Source organism: Canis lupus, chromosome 1 (assembly GCF_011100685.1).
Source record: "Canis lupus familiaris isolate Mischka breed German Shepherd chromosome 1, alternate assembly UU_Cfam_GSD_1.0, whole genome shotgun sequence".
NCBI classification, from domain to species: Eukaryota; Metazoa; Chordata; class Mammalia; order Carnivora; family Canidae; genus Canis; species Canis lupus.
Window position 1 is genome coordinate 37,391,435 of NC_049222.1, and position 25,579 is coordinate 37,417,013.

Genomic DNA, 25,579 nt, shown 5'->3' on the forward strand with positions numbered 1-25,579 from the left:
TTTCTGAAATTATATTCCCAACCTTACTTATAAGTTTTCCATAAAAGCCCAATAGTCATTCTTTGCTACCATTTTCCCAGAGGAGAATCATTCCTGATCAGTGGCTTTCAATCCGCCCTCTGTACTCTCTAGGTCTAAAAAAGGGAGGCTCCATTATGGTAAAGTAAAATTTGAAGACAATAAAAATTAGAAAGGTAGTATATTGAAATTAACTTCTTATAATTTATAGTTTGTCTAAACCAATAGAAGACTGTAGTTTTTATAATACATAAATAGACAAACTAGGATCATTATAAACATACCAAGCACTAAGACATAGCATTTAAAGAAAGTGAAAATTAATCTACTAGTTACTACAATTAGCAAATAAATTCCTTTTTTCTCCTTTCTACCGGTGTCCCTTCCTGAAATTATTTACTGAATGCCAATTCTGTGCCAGGTATAGTGCTAGATGCTGGGGATACAAATATGAGAAATACTTAACTCGTGGTCTCCGAAGAGGTCAATTGGAAATGGGAGAATAATAACAAGTGAAACGATGGTATAGGAATGTGTAAGAGGGTATGTAACAGAGGGGCTTTGACGGAGAGGTAGGCGCTAGCAAGTAGTGTCCTAGAAGTGATATAAGAACTGAGATTGGGAGAATCCCTGGATGGCTCTCTCTCTCTCTCTCTCATGAATAAATAAATAAAATCTTAAAAAAAAAAAAAAAAAGAACTGAGGAGAGGAACAGAGGAGTTGGAACACTTAAAATTAAATGAATGATTTTAATTGAAGATTTTCCTTTTGAGATGCCTGGGTGGCTCAGCGGTTGAGCATCTGCCTTTGGCTCAGGGTGTAATCCCAGTTCGAGAATTGAGTCATGCATTGGGCTCCTTGCAGGGAGCCTGCTTCTCCCTCTGCCTGTGCCTCTGCGTCTCTCTCTGTCTCTCTTGTCTTCTGTCTCTCTCATAAATAAATAATAATATTAAAAAAAATAAAGTTAGTTTATTCATTCATTTATTTATGGTAATCTCTACTCCAGAAAGTGAACTTTTCTTGTCTTCTGTCTCTCTCATAATAAATAAAATATTAAAAAAAATAAAGTTAGTTTATTCATTCATTTATTTATGGTAATCTCTACTCCAGAAAGTGAACTTTTTAATCTGCCATTTCTTTCAGAGTAGACAAGCTGGTTGTCCTAAACTTTGACTTATTGTATTAGTCTTTATCTGATTTATTTATTTAAAGTTAGTTTATTGAGCAGCCCGGGTGGCTCAGTGGTTTAGCACCTGCCTTTAGCAGGGCCTGATCCTGGAGACCCGAGATTGAGTCCCACATCAGGCTCCCTGCATGAAGCCTGCTTCTCCCTCTGCCTGTGCCTCTGCCATTCTCTCTGTCTCTCTCATGAATAAATAAAATATTAAAAAAAAAAAAGTTAGTTTATTCATTCATTTATTTATGGTAATCTCTATATCCAATGCTCACGCTATTCTGATTGATTCAGTCAAGCCCCCTTTACCTGATTTAATAGCTATGTAACCAATTTTTTAAATGCAAATTTGAAATTAAGAGCCCCAAAAAGCAATTTTATAACAAAATGTAAAAATTTCCTAAGATGATATGAGAAAAATAAGAATTTATATAAAAAACTGAAAATGTATATAAAGAGCTAAGCAAATGTAAGGTATCTAATATTTTTAAACTACAGATGTTTTTAACTGCTGACAACAGCATGATGAGGATAGATCTGCTTAACTTATTTTTTTTTCTCTTTAAAAAATATATTCTTTAGAGTTATTTTAAACTCTATAATATGCTTAACCCACTAATATAATTCATCCAGTAAATATTTATTGGTTATTTGCTATGTGCCAAGCACTCTTCTCTGGGCTTAGTAAACAAAATAATAGTTCTACTCTGGTGAAACTTATATTCAGGAAGTAGAAAAGATAAGTCACAGCCATATGTGATTATTTTAGTTTGTTTTTTACCTTTAGTGTCTAAGAGCCTCAGTATCAAATGGGATCTATTCAATGCCTTCTATAAGGCATCACATACAGCAACTTAACAAATGTTCTGTTACCTGCTTTTTTGTTTTATCATATATATCCTCTTCCTTGTAATTCTTCCCCAATGTAAAAGTTCCAGAAAAACCATGGCCTTTGATCTGTTTCACAAGACCTTCAAAAATTAAACATTTCAGCATCCGTTTCAGAAGACTCCTGTTCCGCTGAACATCATATCTATATATAGAACTGACATATTTATAGATGGAAAGGATGGAAACTCCTTTTTTTCCATTCATTTCTTTCACAGCTGTCAGGATCATCACACGTGTAGCTATATGCAAAAGGATATGCTAACTCAGTCAAAATAATTAAAATCAAAAAAACAGAACACAGTTAAATGCATTGAGAACTAAGTTGAGAAAATATAAAGCAAAGATTTATTGGAGATATATTGCTTGTGTATCATCATTTTGAAGAATATGTAATAAGTTTATCTCAACACATTAATAAATTATTATAGAAATAACTTAAGGAAGAATTATTCTTTAATTTGTTAACCTTAGAAAGCAACTATCATTAAAATTGTATTTTAAAAAACCTCTCACAATTATCTATATATATATGCTACTTAAGGGAAATAATCATTTGCTAGAAGAATTTGAAGTAACTATGACTGAGAATAAACAAAACCTGGATTAAACTGTAAGATTAAGAAATTCAAATATAAAAGACTGAATAAGAACTATCTAGACTAAAAAAAAAATCAATCAAATGAAAGAATAAATCTTTACTTTTGTTAAGACTTGTAATTGACTCCATTTATACAAAGTATAAATGACTATGAAAACAATTCATAACAATTACAATATAGCTCTATACAAGGAATGAAAGAACTATCACAAAGATGACTGTAAAAAAGGTATTTTCTTTAAAGATTTCATACTTACGGGGGCACTGAACTTTTTCTTTTGGTTCAAATTCCATATTCTGGGTTTCTGTGTTTTTTACTTTTCCTCCAGAATAATGTGATGGAATGAAATAATTCACCACTTTTCCCTGATATAAACAACATTCAGTAGTCACACAGTGCTTTGTTTTCAGTAATTGGGATTGCTTATTAAAATTAACCCTCCTTCTACTAAGGAGATGCAAGAGAGTTGTAAAAAATGATGAAAGAGCTAGAATGCTATTCATACATACAAACCTTTTTTTTTTTTTTTCTAATATCTCAGGGCTTACTGCTGGCCATCACTTTTAAAAACTGTTATATTATCTTAAATTACCCAAATGTTAAGTGTAGAACTTCTAAAATTACCTTTTAAAGGCTTGTTTAAGTATGGAATTAATATAGAAGTTACCGACAATTAAAACTATATATTCTAACATTTTTCTTTTTTACAATTAAATAGATATTTTCTATTCCATACTCAAATCTATAAAGTTAACTTTAACTTTGCAAATCTGACCCTATCAGAAGATCACATTATCATTAAAGTTGTGAGCACCATGGGCCCTACAAGTAATCAATTATGTCCTTAACTAGTGTGTTGATTTTAGATCTGGTTATTTGAAATTATGAGCTACATTTGTCTCGGGGCACCCTCATAAACTCTAAAATTTATATTTTTAAACACAATTATATATTTTGGAATGAGGACTTAAGAGTTTGATTCATTTAGCAATCTATTAATCAATCATTAGATTCTATGATTTACATATCTGAGATCTGTACAATTAAAAACAAATCACTCAAAAATATTTAGTGGTAATATGGAAGCTTGTAGTACTGGCAAAATATTCAATGAACTCACAGTACTTTCCTAAGAGAGCATATCCCTTTCCTAGTTGGCTAATATCACTTACAAAAACCCTGCCAGGTCACAAACATCCTATTATCTGTGCCCACTTGAAGTTAACTAATAACTTGTAAAAATCATTAGCCTCAAAGTAAACTGAAAGTGCTGGCTTAAGTGCCAAGCAAATGTTCGCCATATGATGCTCTTTGAGAACATATGTCCCCTGCTTTCTCAGCACTACAGTACTCCTCCTACCTCAGGAAGAGTGAGAGCATCTTGTTTGACATCTTGTCGAGTATGTGTCAGAATCAGAGCCAAAACCTCCACTGTCTTTCCGAGACCCATCTCATCTGCTAAGATTCCACCAAGCAACTGTGGCCCAGCATTTGGGTAATCACGGATGATGCTAAAGGAAAAAACAAGAAAAACATATCACAGGAATCTAAGTAAAAATTACACTATTCCTAAAGAAAACTGGAAGAAATCCATAAAAGTCTAAGTTTTCTTTAAAATATATCTTAGGGTGAAGCAATCTGAAACCCTAGGTCATAAATAAAGAACTGTGGTAATCAAAAAACTACCCGAGCTGACAACTAAGTCTGTAGAAACAGGAGTGGTACTGGTAAATGCCCATCATTTTTTTCTCTCCTATAAATAACAGGAAACATGTCTGCTTTCTTTTGTGTCTGTGAATAAAAAAAGAGGCCAATAACTACTGATTCACCCATTATGTTATTATATTTAATGATTCCTAAGGCTTTTATAATAGAAATTAATAATGAAAATATAAAAATTGGTCTGTAAGATAACATTTTCACTTAAAATTATCATCTCTTTGAATGTCAATAACTAAGCATCTTAAGTCTATTATATATAGCATTCATTTACTGAAAAATGAAAATTACTATTAATTTCTATTTGTTCTACTTATAAAAAAAGTAAAGATATGAAGTCTAACAGGACTTTAACTTAGTATTCCTTCTTAAAGTTATTGTCAAAACTAAAGACATATACTACCAATCTCAAACAGGTTTTCATAATATTTATTTTTAATACCAAGCACAAGAAATTTGTCTTACCAGCCTGTATATGGATTGTAGTAGAGTTTCAAATCCTCAGGTGTAACAATCTCACGCCATAAGAAGTGCAAGGCATTTTCTAAAGAAAAATATAACCATGAGAAAAGTTTCTGTTTGTCTTCTCTTCTGCTAATCACATTAAAATAAAAATAAGTTAGCAGTCAGGACACCCTTGAAAGTCACATACACCTGGAAAAGGTTAGGATCTCATTCTTTTCTTCAGATATTTTTCTTACAATTATTCTTCCTTTGCTTTAGATACCAGTATTTTTCTATATAAAGTGTTAAGACAGAAAAACAAAGTGTAGTAAATCATAGAGGATTAACAGGAAAAGAAAACTAGTATAAGTGACCAATTCCTACCCAATAAAGGAAAGTAGCTTATCCTTTATAAATCTTTCAAGAAGTTGCCTGAGTTTTTAAATAACTCAACAGACATATGCTAGTGGGTTAGTACATTAACCTAAATCAGACCTAACGTTTTACATGGGCTGAGAGGAACAGCTTACTTAACTGAGGAAAAGGTATCTTAAGACACTGAAGTAGAGAATGTATTTCAATCAAAATCTTTCACTATCCTTTCCCTTAATATTTTAAGTCATTTAAATCAACTGCCAAATTAGGAAGTATGTCTCTACCTACCAGTGAAACAGCAAGTAATTTTTTGTTGCCTTCTTTAGGGATTAATAGATGAAGTACAAATAAAGATATATAGCTTTTATAAAATGAAAAATTAAAAGATAAAAAGCTTCAATTTATGGGAGCCAGAGGGAACATAACTATTAAATGACACGAGACTGAATCAAGAAAATGCATTCTGTGGAGAAAAAGAATGGATTACTGATTCATGCAGCATAGTTGAATCTCAAAAACATTATGTTGAAAGATGTCAATTTCTCTCCTGCCTCAGGTGTCCATATTTGGCCAAACTATTTACTGTTTCAAAAACAGGCAAAACTAACTTATGATGGCAGTAGTTGCCTCCTGAAGGGGCTGAAGTAGGAGAACTGACTGGGTCATGAGGGAAGTTTCTGGAGTGACAGAAATATTTCATGTCAACATTGTAAAACAGACATAAAAGAAATAGGTAAAGTCAATTTTAATAAATTTTTAGCCTAATATAACCAATATATTATCACTTCAACATGTAATCAATATAAAAATTATTAGTGAGATGTTTGGCATCCTTTTTTGTACTATTTGAAACCTGATATATATTTTAAACTTAAAACACATAATTTAGACAGCCATTTCAAGTCTTAAGAGGCAGGGATGGCTAGTGGCTTTTGAGGAAATTTCGTTCTATGTCTTAATTGGGTCACTGGAGACACTGATGCACAGATTTGTGCAAATTTATCAAACTGTGCCCTTAAGGTCTGTGCATTTTACTGTAAGTTATATCTTAATTACTTAAAGAAAAGTTATTTCATTTTGAAGAACAAATAGTCTGTGGCACACCTCAGACCTAACAATTTCTTCAATGAATAAATTTTAAGTAAAAATACAGAATGTGAAGAGATAAAAATCTATGGATTACAGAAATTTAAGAGACAACAACTAATTCCAATGTATGAATGTTACATGGTTTCAGATCTGAATAAATTATAAGATAGAAAAAGAAATAGAGAAACAGAGAGAAAGGGGAGAAGAAAGGAAGGTATAGAAGGGAGAGATTAAGTGATATTAAGAAATTACTGGGTTTAAAAAGCCATTATAAGATATATATTTTATATCTGTTTTAAAGGAATCCTTTGTTTTAATAAAATAAACTGAAATATTACCAGATTAAGTGATATATGAAATGGTTACTTCAGAATAATTTAGAGTATGGAATGAGGGGGAGTGGAAAGAAATTTTGACTATAAATGGATATTATTTTCCAAAATTAAAAATTAAAAAAAAAAAGAATTTTGTTGGATAAAAAAGTACAAACTAGATCCTATGGGAGAAATAAGAGCTATCCATCATTAAAATAAATCTGTACAGAAAGAAAGAGATACAGTTGATACTTCACTTCCTAGAATCATACAAAAAAAAAAAAAAATCTCACCTGGTACCTGTCTCTTTAAAGATAATGAATAAAGAAGTGGTATAAATGACTCCCATAAATTTACTTTAAGGAAAACACTTAACAGATAAGATTTTATTATTTATTTTGTGGAGCAAAGAATATAAATGCAAACCCAGAAAAATTAGTTACACATCATTCTCCCACTTTGGTAAATTTGCTTTCTGTTGCTAATATCCATCATTGAATTATGAAGCCTCTTGCAGATAATTAGCAAGATTCCCATCTGATCAGGTTCCAAAAGCAATTCTTAGTTGGAAAGACATATAAAAAATGTATTGGTTTTTAAAAATTCCAATCAGGGTAGGAAAAATTAGTTCAAACACTTACAGATGAGGGAACCCACAAATTAATTTCTCTAGATTTTAATTTTAAAGAATTTCTTAAGCTATCATTTTGTTCATAGTAAAACCCATTCTACTGTTTCAATATGATTTGCTTAACAATATCCCCCATCCCAATTATCTCTCTATGATCAATTTGCCTTTCTTTAAGCATCTTATACTTGCCATTAGTAGGAGCACTTCTGAAATGCTCTTGTTGTAGCATCCAATTGACAGCCTCTCTCTGGTATGGTCTCAACACAGGAATCAAGGCAGGATGCTGGACATCCACTTGGATGGACTGTGTTTCTTGCTGATGTGTTTGCTTCACAAACTGATAGAGTTCATCAATCTCCTGTCCCTCTGGCTCACTCTCTGACTCTTCCTCATCCTCTTCCAACACATCTGTATATCCGACAATAAATATACTCAAAATAACCCAATCTACCTCTTGAAACTATAAGCAATTTTTATTCTACTATGTAGTTTTCCATCTCTGGGACTGGAAGGCCCTACCTAAATTCTTCACTGATCAAAAATCCACCCTTCAAGATAGTTCAACCTTTTCCATGGCTTTTTCTTTCTTTTTTCCCTTGGTTAGAACTAATGTTCTCCTCTGTTTCATGTAACATTCTTCTACTTTGGATATAGCGATAGATTGCAATCAATCTGACAGTGCAGTCATTTATTTGTATTTTTCCCTTGTGCACTGAACTGTAATGCAAAGGCTGTCTTTTGTTTTTATAGCTTGTCAGAGCAGCTAGCACATGCTTTGCCCATTGTAGATATTTAATAAACATTTGAATGTGAATATCTTTTGCAGTTTATAAAAGGATAATTTATTTCACTTTTACATCTTAACATAAAAAATCCATATGCAGACATAATTTTTCCCATTTTATTTCTTATGCTAAAAAAGGACAGGCATTTGGTAGCAGCAGAAGCCAACTAGGAGATAATTGCTTAAACCACTAATACAAATTTGTAAAAATATCAGATACATTTGTTGGGCATGACTGCCATTTGGAAGAAGACTGGTGCCTACTATAACATGAACAAAAATTCAAAATCTTGAATAACTGTACAAACCCACTTTAGCTTATGATTTACTTCCGAACTGTTCCAAAAAGGCCTATCTACACTTTTACAGAATGCACTTCACATGCCATAGAGTGAAGACTGTATCACAAAATACATAATTTGCTTTTTTCAACAAAAAATATGCCATACAAGATTTTCAAGATTTTATAATTAATGTCTAGTTTTATGTTAGGTTATTTCACACTTTTACTATACTTGTGTATTCTAGTACTGATAACTAAATTTAAGTTTTTCTTTGAAAAAAAGAAAGTTCAATTTGTATTATTTTTAAAAGGCAGAATAATTCTTACCATAACCTTAAAAATTCCAGATGTACTTAAAAGCATCCCTTCCAATTCTGAAACCAGAGATTTTCCTTCTTTTAAGTCAATATACAAAATGATTTATTTTTTTAGTTTTTTTTAATTAAGTAGGCTCCACACCCAACATGAGGCTTGAACTCATGACCCTGAGATCAAGAGTTGCATACTCTACCAAATGAGTCAGCCAAGCACCCCTACTTTTATTAGTATTATGAAACTTTGCAAAAGAATGTACTAAAGAAACAACTCAATGGTCAAGCTTAGAAACTGATTTCCCAAATATTCCAGTATGAAATGTTCTGTAATTTGAACCTGAAATAATGCTGACCCACCATGAGCAGGGCTTGGAGAGTTTGAGCTGTTTTTCCAGGAGTGTTGATGGGCTGCATCAAGCCATCCACACTCTCTCCTTGGGAACCAAAGGTAGACAACTCTGAAGCTGCAGTCCTGACCAAAGATGCAACATCTTGCCAAGAAACAGTAGCAAAGTTAACTGGTCTTTATGGGAAGCAGGCTCTTGAGATTATTTGTCAGACTGCAAAGGAGAGGTGGAATAAGGCCAGCCAAGAATCTCTGGCCATGACAAAATAAAAGCACAAGGATGATGCAAAAATTCTAATCAGCTTAGATCCTTTAGACTCTGACTATTGACTGCAAATATTTCTTGGGTACTTCTCTAAGCTCAGTATTTAGCAAGGAAAGACACAAATTAGTGGGGCATTTCAGATACATATAATTTTATCAGATAGTGATTTTATAGAGATTGTTTAATTTTATTATGGTTTATCATTTTTCTGCTTATTATGTATATGATTTGGGAAAACCTCCCAATTCTTAAAGTATCAGCAATTTTTAATTTACCTGGAATAACAAAATTGTATAACTTTTCCATCACTCTTTTCATAAGTTGATTGAATTTCTTCATTCTTGAATTTGCATCACTCAAAAAGTCCAGTTTCGCTAGACCACCTTCCAAAAGATAAATTCCAACCTACAAAGAATTAATCAACATAAAAATAGTTTTAATAGTCCTATACATTCTTTATGAGGACATAAAAATTTTTAACCATTACTGTTTTTAAACATATTTACAGTATTTGCTCCACAAACATTAGATACATACCTACTAAATCTCCCTCACAAATTTCAAAACTTCAATAACAAATTCATTCTACAAATGTAGTGCCTACTATGTGAGATGCACCATTCAAGTTGCTAGAAAAAATTACTTCCTAAACTGGAACTGAACTTGGGACAATGTGATAAGAATACCAATTCCACTTACCAAGTCAATGATTTTCAAACTTGATGAGTATCAAAATAATCAGTGAAGTTGGTTAAAAATGCAGATTCCCTCAGAAGATTCTGACGCATATGCCAGGGTTCTTAAGCAGTTAGGCTTGGGAATACCTATTACTAGATCAAACACTAAAATGTATAGGAAAACAGATCTTGATTGATGTAATATATCCTGATTCTTGTAAAACAATTCAGTATGAAGTTCTGTAGTCAAAATATTTGAAGTTGAATACTGGCATCAGTGTTTAAGAGTTAAAAAAACAGGCAAAGTAATTGATTTATTTAAAACCAAATGCTGTTACTTGCAATAGGAGAGAAGCCTCTATGAAATAGCCTAGATAATACAATCTTAAAACTTCCTAATGGTAAATAACTCAATAAATGCATTTTCTTTCATTTCCGTTATCCTGGACCTGATTCCATAATCACACAGAGGCTCATATTCTTTTCCTAAAGAACAAGAAGCCAACTCAGCATTATTTAGGAATGAGTAACAAAGAATATGTTTAATTATTATTTGTACTCTGCCTTGTATGCATCCAGAGTTAGCTTACTGTAACAGCAATAAACGTTTAAATATTTATAAAAATTGGGATAAGAAAACAGAATAGATCAAGGATTGGTCCATGGGGAAGGTGGGCAGAATAGATATACAAGCCACGAATTCTTATATACATGCTTATCACTGAGCCACAATTTCCTCACACACAATCAACAAGGAAAGGGAGTAAGTGGTTGCATAGTTTCATTCTCCAGGGAAGAATTAATTACAATCTAATGCTTCTAAGTTTTCTTTCCTATTATCAATTCTGAAAGTATACCAATGCAATTGCTTTTTTTTTTTTTTTTTTTAGATTTTATTTATTTATTCATGAGAGACACAGAGAGAGAGAGAGAGGCAGAGACACAGGCAGAGGGAGAAGCAGGCTCCATGCAGGGAGCCCGACGTGGGACTCGATTCCCTGTCTCCAAGATCAGGCCCTGGGCTAAAGGTGGCGCTAAACCACTGAGCCACCCGGGCTACCTGTTTTTTTTTTTTTTAAATATTTTATTTATTTATTCATGACAGACACACAGAGACAGGCAGAAGGAGAAGCAGGCTCCATGCAGGGTGCCTGACGTGGGACTCAATCCCGGGTCTCCAGGATCATACCCCAGGCTGAAGGCGGCACCAAACCGCTGGGCCATCGGGGCTGCCCTACAATTGCTTTTTATTTTTTTTATTTTTTATTTTTTTAAAATTTTTTAAATTTTTATTTATTTATGATAGTCACAGAGAGAGAGAGAGGCAGAGATATAGGCAGAGGGAGAAGCAGGCTCCATGCACCGGGAGCCCGATGTGGGATTCGATCCCGGGTCTCCAGGATCGCGCCCTGGGCCAAAGGCAGGCGCCAAAGCGCTGCGCCACCCAGGGATCCCTACAATTGCTTTTTAATGCAAGAAACGCAAGACACAGATTTCAATTAAACAAAAGTGAATTTAACATTTTAGAATTTCTTTTCCTTTCAAGCTTTGGCCTGAAGGCATATTAGCCTACTTTATAGCTTATAAAGGACATCTATTTACAGCAATGCACTTGATTCTCAACATGACTATATGAAGCAAAAAGAATGTTTATTATTTATATTTTATACAGAAAGATGCTGAAATTTGAGCATTTAAATGAGTCACATAAAGATACTAGCTAGGAAATAGAAGAGCCTGAAATGAGTTATAAATTTACTCATTCATTTGCTGGAAATCTGTTCAGTATCAGGACTTTTACTAGGCTGTGAAGATAAATGATGTTGTAGTCTGCTGAAGGAGAAAAATCTAAAATGAAAGTACACTACAAGTGGTCATGGTAAAAACAAATGTGTATAGAGTATTATGGGGAAAGGGCATGTAACACAATCCATGAAATTTACAAAAAGATCTCCCTAGAGAAGTGAACTCTGAGCTGAATATTAGAGAATGCCCAGGAGTTATTAGGGAAAAGGAAGGGAAAAAACCAGGCAGAGAACCATTAAACAAAAGCAAAGATGCAGAAATATGGCCAGAAAACATGTAGGAAATAAATCAATTTGGAATTTCTGGGACAAAATAAAAAGCAGAGTGATAAAAGAAGAGGCTGGAAAGGTAGAAAAGGGCCTATCAAAGAAGAGAGTTATGTGCCGGATGACACTTGGTTCTGTAGGCAGTGAAGAACAGAATTTCATTTCATTCACATTATACTAATCCAGAGACAAAGCAGATGGAGTTGAAAAGGCAAGCAGGGCAACGGTTAAAGGACTGCTACAGGAAAAAGGAGAGATGACAAGACACTGAGAGCAGAGCTGGAAGAGTATCTTGAAAAAGGACAGCCTGGAAATGATCAGCTAGAGTATACATTTTTTACAGTTACTGAAAGCTCAAAATAAAGTACACTTTGAAACTTAATGAGAGGCTTTTTTCTGGCTTTTAGACCTTCCTTCTAAGTTAACTTCAAAATGGGATTGCCCAACACAGAAGAACCTTTAAGAGACACCATAAAAATTGAGTACCTTGATCATGTGATTTCCTTCTGGTTTTTGGTAAAGTTTTATTCTTCTCTTCTTTTGTAGCCACCCCAAATCTTCTAATATTTCACCACTGAAAGATGATTCCACTCGAATACCCTTGTCACAAGTACTAATTGGCTCATTGAGTCCTTTTTCTTGCTTCTCTACATCTTCACATTCTGAATTAACATAGATCAGGAAATGATCGCTTGACTCTGAACTCATCAGTGTAAAACTCTTTTCAGAAAAATGTTCAATTAAACTCTGTTCAGGAAGAAGCTGAAGAGTTAATTCTCCTAGAAATGCCTTCCAAGAATTATCGAAGTGATAGGGAGAAATCACGATATTCAGCTTTATAGACAAAGGAGAAAAAGTGCCACAAGTCTCTTCTTTATCGTTTGATTTTGAGATGCTCACTGCCTCCGAACACCTCTTTTTATCTTTGTGAGCCACTTCTTCCTTTAGACTATCACCTAGGATGATGCAGTGAGCAGAAGAGAAATCTGAACCAGAGCAGGGGTTCTCATCATCAGTTAGGGTGAGAGGTTCATTTCTTCTGTCTTCATGCATATTCCAATGAAGCTGCTGTTGTTTTTCCTCATCAACTCTCACTGGAGGAGCACGTTTCCTCCGGCTACTCATTTTCAAGTTTTCTTGGTTAGCAAATGTGAACTCTAGGAGACAAATGCAACAAGTAAGCATTCCAAGAGAGAATTTTGGTATTAAAGTGCTCCCAGATGAATAATTCACCATAAACTAACAGCTCACACACATAATATGAAATCTTAAAAAGATACAAAAAGCAATGGTTAATTTTTTTAAAATAAGTCAAACACAGGTTAGGTCACATTGATAATCTCATGCATCATAGAAATTCAATGGTCTTACCAGTTCTTTAATGGATAAATGTAATAGTGCATTATATAGAATAAAATACATTCTAAAAATGCATGTAATGAGCAGCATGACACTAAGGTAAATCTCTCAAATATCCTGGAAATGCTATTTGAAGAGTTTTAGTAACATTTGAACTCATCACAACAGAAATTCAATTTTGTTTTATAATCCCAACAGGTTAACAAAACTTCCCTTGACCCACACATAGCTGAAGAATTCCCGAATATATATATTTCTCTCAAAAGAAGAAAATAAAAATACAGAACATATTTCTTTTTTATGAATTGGCATAAATAAGAATAGCTGGGCAAGGAATAAGCTGGTGATGGCAACCAGGGGAAATGGAGCAAAGACAAAAGAAGAAAGAGATGAAAAAATGTAGGAAAAAGAAGAGAAAGCTTTGTCATCTCTGAAGAGGAAATTGGTCTGACACCAATTAGGCAGGGTCAAACTACACTTTTCCCAAAATAATAGCCAATTTCTATATGAAACACACAACTCAGAGGTTAAATTATGAAGTTGTAATGATGATTGATGCCTAATTCCACCTATTCTAATGATACAGCTGGAAAAAAAAAAAGGATGTATAAACAGTTAAAATTTAGCTTCAGGGTAGTTTAAGAAATATTCTCAATTTGGAAAGTTTATGGACTGAAAGATGCAAGATGTCAAAATGTCAATTCCTAGATGTTGACCTACAAAGTAATCCTATTCAAAATCCCAATAGGCTTCCCCCCGCCCCCCAGAAACTGACAAGTAATTTTAAAATTTATATTAAAATGCCCAAGATCTAGAAGGGTCAAAATAATTTCCAAAAAGCAGAATAAAGTTGAAAGACTTACACTGATTCTAGGACTTATACTGATGGTAATTAATGTGTGGTAATGGTAATGGTATATGACATACTGATCAATGTAACAAACTAAAGCATCCTGAAATAGACCCATACATGTATGGTCAACTGATTTTTTTTAAATGATTTATTTACTATTTATTTATTTATTTATTTTAGAGAGTAAGAGTGAGCATGGGGGGGGGGGGCTGGAGAATGGGAGAGGGAGACAATCTCAAATAGACTCCCCACTGAACGGAGAGCCTCATTTGGGGCTTGATGTCAGGACTCATGAGATAACGAACCTAAGCCAAAGCCAAGAGTCGGATGTTTTAACTGACTGATCCACCCTGGCACCTGGTCAATTAATTTTTGAAAGAAATTCAAAGGCAATCTATGGGCAAAAATATTCTTTTCAATAAACAGATAGCCATATGCAAAAAAATGAACTTTGACCTTTACCTCTCACCACATATAAAAATTAACTTGCAATAGATCACCAACTGAAATACAAAAGCTAAAACTATAAAACTTCTAGAACAAAACAGGGGAGAAATTAAAGTGATATTAAATTAGGTAAAAAAAATTAAATAGGGCACAAAAACAGAATGCAAAAAATTGATAAAGTTTCAACAAAATTACATATTTTAGCACTTCAAAAGATACTGTTATAGAAAGGAAATGGGAAGTCAGATGGGATGGGATGCAGTATTAGTAAAGCAAGTATCTGATGAAAGATTTGTATGTGGAATAGAAAAAAGCTCACATATCAATAGTAAGACAACCTTATGACGAAATGGAAAAAATTCTGAACATATGCTTCACCAAAGATGATCTACGAGTGCCAAATAAGCACATGAGAATGTCTTCGCCATCATCAGTCATTAAGGCAATGCAAATTCAACCTACAATCCATGACAGGAAACTATGTATGTATGTATGTACTAGAATGGTTAAAATTTAAAAGACTGAAGAGGTAGAGCAACTAAAACTGAACTCTCAAACATGAGGAAAAGTCTATCAATTTTCTTACAAAATGAAATACAAACTTTCTGTGCAGCCTAGTAATCCTACTCCTAGATATTTACCAAAGAGAAATAAAAACATAGATTTACAAAAAAGATTTAAACTTGAATGTTAATAGCAATTTTAACAAAAGCCAAAAATGGAAACAGTCCATTGCCTGGTAAATGGATAAACAGGGGGATATTTCTTGATAACCTACTGATACAATATACAATGAGATGGATGAATTAAAAAAAAAAAATGGATGAATTTTTAAAGCATTGTGCTAAGTGAAGGAAGCCAGATGTGTAAGACCTTATATGATTCTATTTATGTAAAATTCTAGAAAAGGCAAAAACCTACTGATCGAAAGTCAGTGAGTGGTTACTAAAGCAGAGGAAGTGGGAAAAAGTGGACTGATGGCATGGAGCAGGAGAGAAAGTTTTGGGATGACAGAAATGTTCAACTGGTATTTACGTAATTGTATATACTTGTCAAAACTCATCATGGTACACTTAACATTGCTGGATTTTACTATATGTAAATTATACCTTAATAAAGCTGATTTTAAAAGTGCAAACAAAAATGAGATGAAGAAAAGACTTAAAATTAGAAGAGAGGGCAGCCGGGTGGCTCAGCGGTTTAGCGCTGCCTTCAGCCCAGGGTGTGATCCTGGAGACGCAGGACTGAGTCCCATGTTGGGCTCCTTCCATGGAGCCTGCTTCTCCCTCTGCCTGTATCTCTGCCTCTCTCTCTCTCTCTCTCTCTCTCTCTCTCTCTCTCTGCGTGTCTCTCATGAATAAATAAATAAAATCTTAAAAAAAAAATTAGAGGAGAATGCAGTGCCTGGGTGGCTCAGTCAGTTGGTTAACCACTTGCCTTCAGGTCAGGTCACGATCCCAGGGTCCTGGGATCAAGCCCTGAGTCAAGCGCCTTGCTCCATGGGGAGTCCGTTTCTCCCTCTGCCTCTGCTACCCTCGCCCCAGCTTGTGTTCTCTTTCTCTCTCTCTCAAATAAATAAACAAAATCCTAAAAAAATAAAATTATAAGAGAATATTAAGAACAGCTTTATTCTGGGACGCCTGGGTGGCTCAGTGGTTGAGCATCTGCCTTTGGCTCAGGGCATGATCCTGGGATCCTGGGATGGAGTCCCCACGGGGAGCCTGTTTCTCTCTGCCTATGTCTTAGCCTCTCTCTGTGTGTCTCTCATTTATAAGTAAATAAATAAAAATCTTTTTTTAAACAAAGAACATTTTTATTCTAATTAACTTGAAAATTCTAGAAAAAATGAGTAATTTACTGACAAAATATAAATGGATAATTAATTCTCTTAGTAGTCACACTGCATGTGGCTTTTTAACTTTAAATAAGCTTAAATAGCATCATAAACTCAGCTCCTCAATCTCACTAGCCACACTTTTAAGCACTTAACAGTCATATGTGAACAGTGGCTACTATACTAGACGGTGCAAATATAAGACATTCTCAAAACTGCAAAAAGGTTAGCAAGTATCATGAGAATTCCATTTCCTTAGCCAGTGCCTGCTTTATGAATCTGCAAGTAATAAACTGTAAACAATCTCTTACTATGGTTAAGTATAAGAACCTTATCTTGTCTATGATCTTGGAAGAATAATACTGGAAGCCCCCAATAACCTATGTGTTTATCTTTGTCCAGTTCTTATCAGAACGTAGGTTAGAATACTGGAATTTGGTCATTCTGCTAGAAGTCTGAAAAGTTCGGCTATATCAACTTATTAGTTGATTATGGCCACAAATAATGCCAGATAACATTGTACAGCACTCCAAAGCTCAATATCTTAAGAAAGCAATCATTTAATCTCACAGATCTGCAGGTTAGCTGGTTAGCTGAGGGTTGGCTGATGTAGGTGAGGTTTCTGGAGGAGCAGTTCAACCCTGCTTATAATGTAGTTCTCATTTTCCTCCTAGGACCAGTAAAGCAACTCCCAAATATACTTATCACCATAGCTGAAGGGTAACAGTGTAAATCCAATCACACAAGTACTTTTTAAAGTGTGGTCACAGCAAAAGTACAAGGTTCCACAAAATAAATAAAGCAAGTCACAGTAACGGACCAAACTGAAGAGGGAGGGTAATGTACCATACTTCTCTACCGGGTAGAACTGCTAATGGCAGAGTGTGGATATGAGGCGGCAGTGGTGGTGATGGTGGGTTAGATAATTTATTACCAACAATAATGCTAATATTAAAAACATGGCAATTATGAATTGTTAACTCTAAAAGACCCAAAAGGAACTAGCTATAGAGTCTCACAGCTGCAAAGCAATGGCTTACAGGAGAAAAGATTCTAATTCTAGCTTTGGCATTTACTGTGTGCACAGAGAGTTATCTAACTAACCTCTCTGTGCGAGTTTTCTCATTTCTAAGATGGGGATGATAGGATTATCCTTAGAAATAATATAAGTGCCATAATACAGTTAACAGAAGTTTAGCATACATTCAATGAGCAGTAACTGCTAATCACCACCATCTTTGAAACTATAAATTATATATTCTAATAACCAAGCTGTAATGTGGTAGGATGGAGGACCATGCATCTGTGTGTCTCAAACTTGACTGCACATTAGAATCATCTGGGGGAACTTTAAAAAATCTTGATGCCCAAGTTCTACGCTAGCCAATTAAACCAGAACTGAACATACATTCATGATTAAAAAAAAAAAAATCTTATTTAGATTCTTTTTTTTTTTTTAAAAAGATTTTATTTATTTATTCATGAGAGACAGAGAGAGAGAGAAAGAGGTAGAGACACAGGCTCCACACACGGAGCCTGATGTGGGACTCAATCCCAGGCCTCCAGGACCAGGCCCTGGGCCAAAGGCAGGTGCTAAACCTCTGAGCCACCCAGGGATCCCAGATTGACTCTTTTCTTAAGGGATTTCTATCCAGGGATAACTTCTTGAACCAAGAAGATGTTATTTGATCAAAACTACTTATAATCATAATGTTAATTGGCAGCTAATAAGTCAAGTACCAGTAAAATTCTATAGATTTCTAATCATATTCCAAATCCTTCTTCTGGTTTTCTATACACTACCTGAGTCCCATTTTTGATTATTCTACTTCTTATTCCTCCTCCTTAAATATCAGAGTTTGGGTAAAACATGTTTATTTGAGGTTTTAAAATAGGAACCACATCTTAATTGTCCTACATTTAAGTGTAAAAAGCCTTTTGCTTGAAATGCTCTCTCATACTTTTTCTACCTGTTGCTGTTCCAATCTTCCCCAGAAAACCTTCCACCACCAGGCATGCTGAGTTAAGGGCCATTCCTCCCTGATCCCAACTGCTGCACTGTTCTAACTGTATGACTTTGAAGGCTATGACAGCTGGGCAGGAATGGTATCCTATTCACCATTGTACCCCCAATGCCAGCATGGAATTGATATTCAAAACAAGGTGAAACAAATATCTCTAATTCCCCAAATACCAAATATCCTCCCTCTTAAGTACTATGTTCGTTTTTAGACAAGAGTCTCTTAACCACATTCTAGAAGATTACAAGTAATGTGAAACTATTCTTTACTATTTCTGGCCCTGAATGAGACAGAGAAAACTGACTGACCCATACCTTCAAGAGAAAACAAAGACAGATTTTTAGAAAAATAAACATAAAATGTTAAGTTACTAAGACAATATGACAAACGATTACTAAACTTTGATTTAGATTTTTTTTCCCTCCAAATTATTATCTCTTCATTAAAAGACACATACAAATCCTGACTTAAAACAATTCCATGGTAGGCCTGGATTTAGAATTTAAGAACAATAAGAAGTGTACATCTGCCACACTGCTGCCCAAGGTGAGCCTTATGCAAGCAAAGCCCAGTCACCACGGATTAGTGAGAAGCTTTTAATGATCTAGCATTATCACAATGTTTCTGTAGCAATGACTTCAGCAAGATGAGAGTGTTTTCATCTATTGAACCCCAAAATGTGTCAGTCACATAAACTTGAAAAATGCCCTCAAAAAGAAGGCATTTTTCACCAGTACATTCTCTTCCTCCAAATCTTTGTAGCCTGAACTTTTAATAAAAGATTTAATAGGGGATCCCTGGGTGGCGCAGCGGTTTAGCGCCTGCCTTTGGCCCAGGGCGCGATCCTGGAGACCTGGGATCGAATCACGTCAGGCTCCCGGTGCATGGAGCCTGCTTCTCCCTCTGCCTGTGTCTCTGCCTCTCTCTCTCTCTCTCTCTCTCACTGTGTGACTATCATAAATAAATAAATAAATAAATAAATAAATAAATAAATAAATAAAATTAAAAAAAAAAGATTTAATAATTCTGCAAGTGGAGTTCTTAGGCTTGGGCCAAAAGAGGACATATACATAGTAGCATCTTTCAAAAGTAAACTATTTTATTGTCAACTGCTAGCTTATTGGCTAATTCGACTTGGGAAGATCTGGCAAGCACAGGTTACGCAGTCCATACACACGTCTCTCGTTAATGCTCAGTAATGCTCAGCATCATTTCTGATTATAAACCAGAGGGTCTTTCTGGTGACAGTACAGATGTTATGCATCATTTCTATTAATAGACGTTTCAACATCTTGCTACCATCCAATAAAAACAATTTTAAGTAGCTGTAATGACTTTAAAAAGATATTTTGTTCAGTTAAAGAGTTAAAGTAATTTAAATACACGTAGGAAAACATCGAACATCTAGTATTTCTACCTCCTGGGTCATGTAAAGTCACTTAGAAAAAAACAGCACGAGCTTAATGGCCATTAATTACTAGTGCTATGTCTGAAAGTGACAATCATCAAATAAGGTATCTTTGCTCATCAAATAATGTATCTTTGTTCATCAACCTAGCAACGACCACGGAGTCAAAATGCACAACGTACAAGGATGGTTTTGAGGGCGAATGTAATTCATCGGACTCCAAAGGTAACTGAGAACTTTCAGACTAACTTGGAAGCCTCGCCTCCCCTTTACCGCATTACAACCCCGAGCACCAAGACGCTAGGCAGCGGCCCGGATCCAGTCTCCAGGGGCGTGTGCCCGACGAACGCGGATACCCACTCGGTTTTCCTCCGAAACTCAAGAGCGGTTCACGGAGTCTGAGCTGGGCTGTCAGCGCCGCATCACTCGCAGCAGGCCGGGCAAACAAGCCACCCGCGAGGCCGAGGAGCGCGACGCCGGTCCCTCGGACGCTCGGTCTGAACACCGCAGGCCCCAGCCCCCGGGGAGAAGCACAGCCTCCTTCCCCACGGCCCTACCTTCCCCCGGGGGAGCCGCAGCGGTCCAGCGGCCCCCAAGCCTGGGATGGGAAAGGGTCCGAGAGACTCGCGCAGTCCGAGAGACTCCCTTTCAGCCCTTTAGCTTCCCGGGCTCCGGAACAACAGTCTTCCCTCCCGGGGACCTCCGTCTCCGAGTGGAGGCGTCTACCGTGCCCGACCTCTGACCCCTGACCCTCCAGCACCCAAGCGCCTACCTAGGCTGGTTCTCTAAGCCTCTTGAACCGCTCTGCACCGCAGGTCACGGGCATGCATTCGCCACCCACCGAACACCAGCTTAAGACGGGCACGCGCGCTTTATGCTGGTTTGTGTCGGGGTTCCCGGGGGGCCCAGAAACCACAGCGCCCAGCTGCCGGGTGCGCGCTGGAGCGTGGGGTCAAGGCGGACGCGCACGTCGGAGCGCCCCGCCCCTTTTCTCCGGTGATGGCTTCATAAGTCGCTTCTGCGCAAGTCCACACGGTGAAAGTCTAGCGGAGGATACAGTTGGAATCTCGCGATAGCGCTGCCCCACATTAGGAGTTCAGGATTGGTTGGAACCTCTAAGCGGGAGGCGGGGCCCTGCGCAGAGTATCAGGTGTGGGCGGGGCTCCGCTGGGAGCCCGGGATGGGAGCTAGTTGGTGGCTTTAGGGACCTGGCCGGCGAGAGCTCTGCAAACGCACCTCTTTTATTCCTTCCAGAAAGCAGAGTCTGAGCACCGATGAAGCTTAGCTCTTTCAGGAAAGTTATTTTAAAAGACTTTTCAGGGGAAAATGAGTATACAATTTAAGAGGAGGAAAGAAAAACTGCATGTATTGTGTGAGTCTGGCTTTCTAATATCTTTTTTTTTTTTTTTTTTCCCCGCCTCGCTGAGAGGAAGCCTCTTTCTCACCGATGTAGACTTAAGTTTAGTTAACTTTGGAATAACTCTGAGAGGCTTCAGGGTCAAGAACTCGTAAAATGATCCTCAGGAAGCGTCAGGCACTCAATGATGAATGAGTACCTAGTAAGGATTCAGCATTATGCCAAAAAGGGGCATCTTAGGTCTCAAAGTTCTTGCCTAGGAGAACATCCGTTGTAGCTGCAGAGACAGGTCAGAGCGGTCCATAGCCTACCCAGTACAGAGCTTTATCACAGACCTCTAAACTTGAAGCCATTTACATCAACTAAATCCTGTAAAGTTTGCTGGAAATCAGTTACCTTCCCCCAGGCTTCATGAGGCAAGTTGAAAAATTAATACTACCTCTCTGATTTTGCCTCGTTTTATTTTTTCCTTTTCCCTCCTATGATCTTGTTTTGTTTCCCATGTGGGTGAGAGCATATGATAATTGCCTTCCTCTAATTGACTTACTTTGCTTAGGAGACAAACCTTGAGGCTCTTAAGCAATGAGGGTTGCTGGAGAGGAGGGGAATGGAGGACTGGAGTAACTGGGTAATGGGCATTAAAGAGGGCACCTGATGTACAGAGCACTGGGTATTGTATGAGACTGATGAATCACTGACTTCTACAAATGAAAGCAATAATACATTATTACTTAATTGAATTTAAATAAAAATAAAAAGATAAAAGAATAATAGCAAAGAAAAGTAGGAAAAGTAATATTAATGCTGGAGCAATGGGTGAGCAGAGTCCTTCAATGAAGAACTGATCATGTTAGTAAATACAAGAGGAGGGATCCTTTCTTTAGGAAGTATAATTTGAAAAGCATTTAAATGTATATTGAACTGTAAAGTGTTATGTTTGGTAGTTTCATGTCACTTCTTACCATTGGAGCAGAGAATTAATTAAGCTCATAGTTTTCTTTGAGCCCGTCTGGTGCCAGGCAAAATTAATTAATTAATTAATGATTTTTCCAGAGAGAATACATTTTAATCTGCTCTAGAGTAGTGAATGACATAGCATCATTAGAGATATTCAAGGCTCCCTTGCTAACCCTGGGAGCAAGGGACTAACAGGAAACTAACGATGTCCTGCCCTGGGTCAGAAGCAAAGAACAAGATATACATACATACATAGAACAAAATAGAATAATATGCAACTGAATACAAAATAAAACATGCATTTTGGACCTGTGGTATGCACATTTGTGTAGTATAAGAGGATGTAATGGAGAAGTGAGCTACCTAATCTGCCCAGCCCACTGCAAAATGAAAAATTATTAAGAATTCCAAGATGGCAACAGGCAGCAAACCTTTGTGGCAGAGCACCACACCTGGGAGGGCCCTTCTGAGGTCAGGGCCCTGTACACCTGCACAGTCACACACCTGAACCCCATCCTGGCAGGGAGGATAAAGATTAGAATTCATCTCCACAGACCACCTGTTTCCTGAGTGATCTCACTAGGCTAAAGCTATAGATTCAGTTCTTTTTTTTTTTTAAATTTTTTATTGGTGTTCAATTTACTAACATACAGAATAACCCCCAGTGCCCGTCACCCATTCACTCCCACCCCCTGCCCTCCTCCCCTTCTACCACCCCTAGTTCGTTTCCCAGAGTTAGCAGTCTTTACGTTCTGTCTCCCTTTCTGATATTTCCCACACATTTCTTCTCCCTTCCCTTATAGATTCAGTTCTTTTTGGGAAAGGTAACTTTATTGTAGCCACACTCTAATTCAAATTTCTTTTGGAAATGAATAAATTGTTCTTAAGGAGGAGGACTGGTTGAGAGAGAATAGGTGAATTAATACAAACTTAACTCCCTTTCTGGTACAAACAGGATAGCTGATGATTTATGGATAGAACTTTCTATTTTGCAAAGCACTTTTGGGTTCATTTTTCTATTTGATTCTTAAAATGATAATATGAGGTATTTAAAATTCTCATTTTACAGAAGAGGATTCTGAGAGAAAAATTTGATGATTTGCCACTGTTTAGCTCTGAGAGAAAAGAGGATATAGAACTCCTCTTGACTACTCAATCTAGGCTGTTGCTTCTTACTACTCAGTCATGTATTTGTCTATCAAATAAAAATCAACAATTGACCCCCAAACTTCCTAGGTTGGCATGGGAAAAATGAAGGCAAGAAGTTTATAATTATTTGGTGACACAGGGCTGTATATATTAACAATAAGGATCAGTCAGGTCCAGGACTGTTTTTTTTTCCCCTTAAATAGGTCATTAATAAAATTACTTGAGAAGTTTATTCCATATTGTACTTACTTTTGCCTGCTCCGTGAAAGTGAAGATGATGGCCACTCAGTATGGTTGAGGCTTGCCAAAGATGACTCTTTTGCTTTTTCCTCTACTACCAACCTGTCTTGGGACTGCTTTTCCTCCTCCTGACAAAATGAAAGTATTAGGATAAAGTCACTATTCCAGAATGAATTGCAATGCCCAAAGCCATTGTTAAAAATCTGTGTAGTTCTAACAGAGAGTGGGAGAAAGAAACAGTCGTGCAAAATTGGTGCTGGCAGGGGTGATCAGCTGTGTGTGAGGGAGTGTATGCCAGGTCAAACAAACAAAAACTGATATCAGGAGGATTGGGCATGTTTTGCTGTAGTATGAGCAGGATATGTTGCAGGGCAGGAGGTGTGTGACCTCAACACAAATCTTCATGTGTAGAACTTCACAGCTTTTCTTCAGCCTAGCTGTGGATAGATGTAATTGTTAATTTTCACTTAAAAATTTCCGTGATTATTTACAGGTTGGATTTATTTCAAACTCCAAAGTTATGTCTCACCTGCTGCAAACTCAACCTGAAAACTGAAAATTCAAGCTGTGTGCCTTCTGTCTCTCACAAATTATAAAGCAAAATTTGTAATCTGTACACAAAATGCTGCGCTGGACATGAATTTATAAGGAGAAAGTAATTCACTATTTCTAAGTGTTTGTTTTGGTTGTTAATAAAATGATACTTATAAACTAGGTAAAAGCACGGAGGAAGTTGAAGCTGAGTTGGTTGGGTAAAGAAAGATTGAGACACATATTCAGTGTTTCTCAATGAAGATGACATAATCTGTATCATTGGTCCCTTTCTCAGCACCTCCCACACTCTCCATTCCCATTGTTACTTTTTGCTAATATTTTTTTCCAACCAGTTTTGTCAATAGGGCCTCCAAGCATCAAGCAACAGGAATATTGTAGGTGATTCTATTGATGCTTATGACTTAAGTTATATTTATTATGCAGTTTTGAAAAAATACAAATAAAATGTGTAGGGTTTTTTGTTTGTTTTTTTACTATTTCAAGGGTTACTATCATGTGTCATAGTAAAGTACAAAAGTAGTTATGAAACACTTTCAGAATGAATCTAAAATCTCAAGCTTGGTCATAGTACAGTTAGCATAAAGTGATACTTGCCAGAGAATATAGAAACTTTCCAAAGCTTCCATCCACTAGAAGGGTAGCACCAAGCTCAACTATTAGCACTGGTGTATTGGTTAGGCCAATTCTCCAGACAATGGCAAAAATAGTCTGAGTGCAATCTCCTTTAAATTATGTTAAATTCTTGAATTCCTTTTTGAGCTCTTAAATAAACTTAAATACTTAAAACCTTATTTTTTTTTACTTAAAACCTTAAATAACGCATGGTAATAGGATATAATGATCAATCATGTCCATGTGCCGTAACACCCCTGTTCTATTTGCTCCTGAGAATTAAATTTTAAACAACAAACCGAACTATCCAACCATCCCATATAATTCTAGTGAAACCAATTTAAAGAGAGATGTTTGGGAACCACTTGAGCAGATAATCTCCAACATATGACCTAACTGACTCCTGGATGGTTAAAAAGCAAGCTCATATAAATCAAATCCTTAGTTCTTCTAGCCATGTGTTATAAACTAGGACTCCAATCCCAGAAACCTATTTTATACCTTAGAAATACCAAAATTACTTTTACAAAACTTAACTCTCAATGAATCACAGACCTAGACTTTTTAGATACTCCACCAATGTGGTATATGACTTTTTAGATACTACACCAAAGGCATGTACATGAAACAAATAATTGATAAGCTAGACTTCATTAAAATTAAAATTTTCTGCTCTACAAAAGACAATATCAAGAGAATTGAAAGACAGACCACAGTCTGGGAAAACATATTTGTAAAAGACCCATCTGATAAAGGACTGTAACTACAGAAATTAAAGAATATACAATGTAA

General features: G+C 36.1%; 1 protein-coding gene and 1 long non-coding RNA gene across 4 annotated transcripts in view; one reads left to right on the plus strand and one right to left on the minus strand.

The window, feature by feature from the left end:
• SHPRH (SNF2 histone linker PHD RING helicase) overlaps positions 1-20,896 on the minus strand; it is a 94,201-nt gene extending 73,305 nt beyond the window's left edge. The window contains exons 1-8 of one of the 3 annotated variants that reach the window (XM_038526268.1): positions 20,690-20,896; positions 12,482-13,152; positions 9,522-9,651; positions 7,444-7,662; positions 4,867-4,945; positions 4,043-4,193; positions 2,939-3,047; positions 2,066-2,322 (exon numbers count right to left, since the gene is read on the minus strand). In XM_038526268.1, the coding sequence (XP_038382196.1) occupies positions 2,066-2,322; positions 2,939-3,047; positions 4,043-4,193; positions 4,867-4,945; positions 7,444-7,662; positions 9,522-9,651; positions 12,482-13,120 (1,584 nt within the window). In that variant the 5' untranslated portion in view covers positions 13,121-13,152; positions 20,690-20,896. Of the gene's footprint in view, positions 1-2,065; positions 2,323-2,938; positions 3,048-4,042; positions 4,194-4,866; positions 4,946-7,443; positions 7,663-9,521; positions 9,652-12,481; positions 13,153-20,277; positions 20,430-20,474; positions 20,653-20,689 lie in introns of those variants that run through there. The other 2 variants (XM_038526269.1, XM_038526270.1) reach the window with 2 other exon arrangements.
• Positions 20,897-20,908: 12 nt separating this feature from the next.
• LOC111095614 lies at positions 20,909-24,344 on the plus strand. The gene is made up of 2 exons (XR_005353634.1): positions 20,909-21,289; positions 24,114-24,344. It is a non-coding gene; the product is annotated as an uncharacterized LOC111095614 (long non-coding RNA).
• Positions 24,345-25,579: the final 1,235 nt, after the last annotated feature.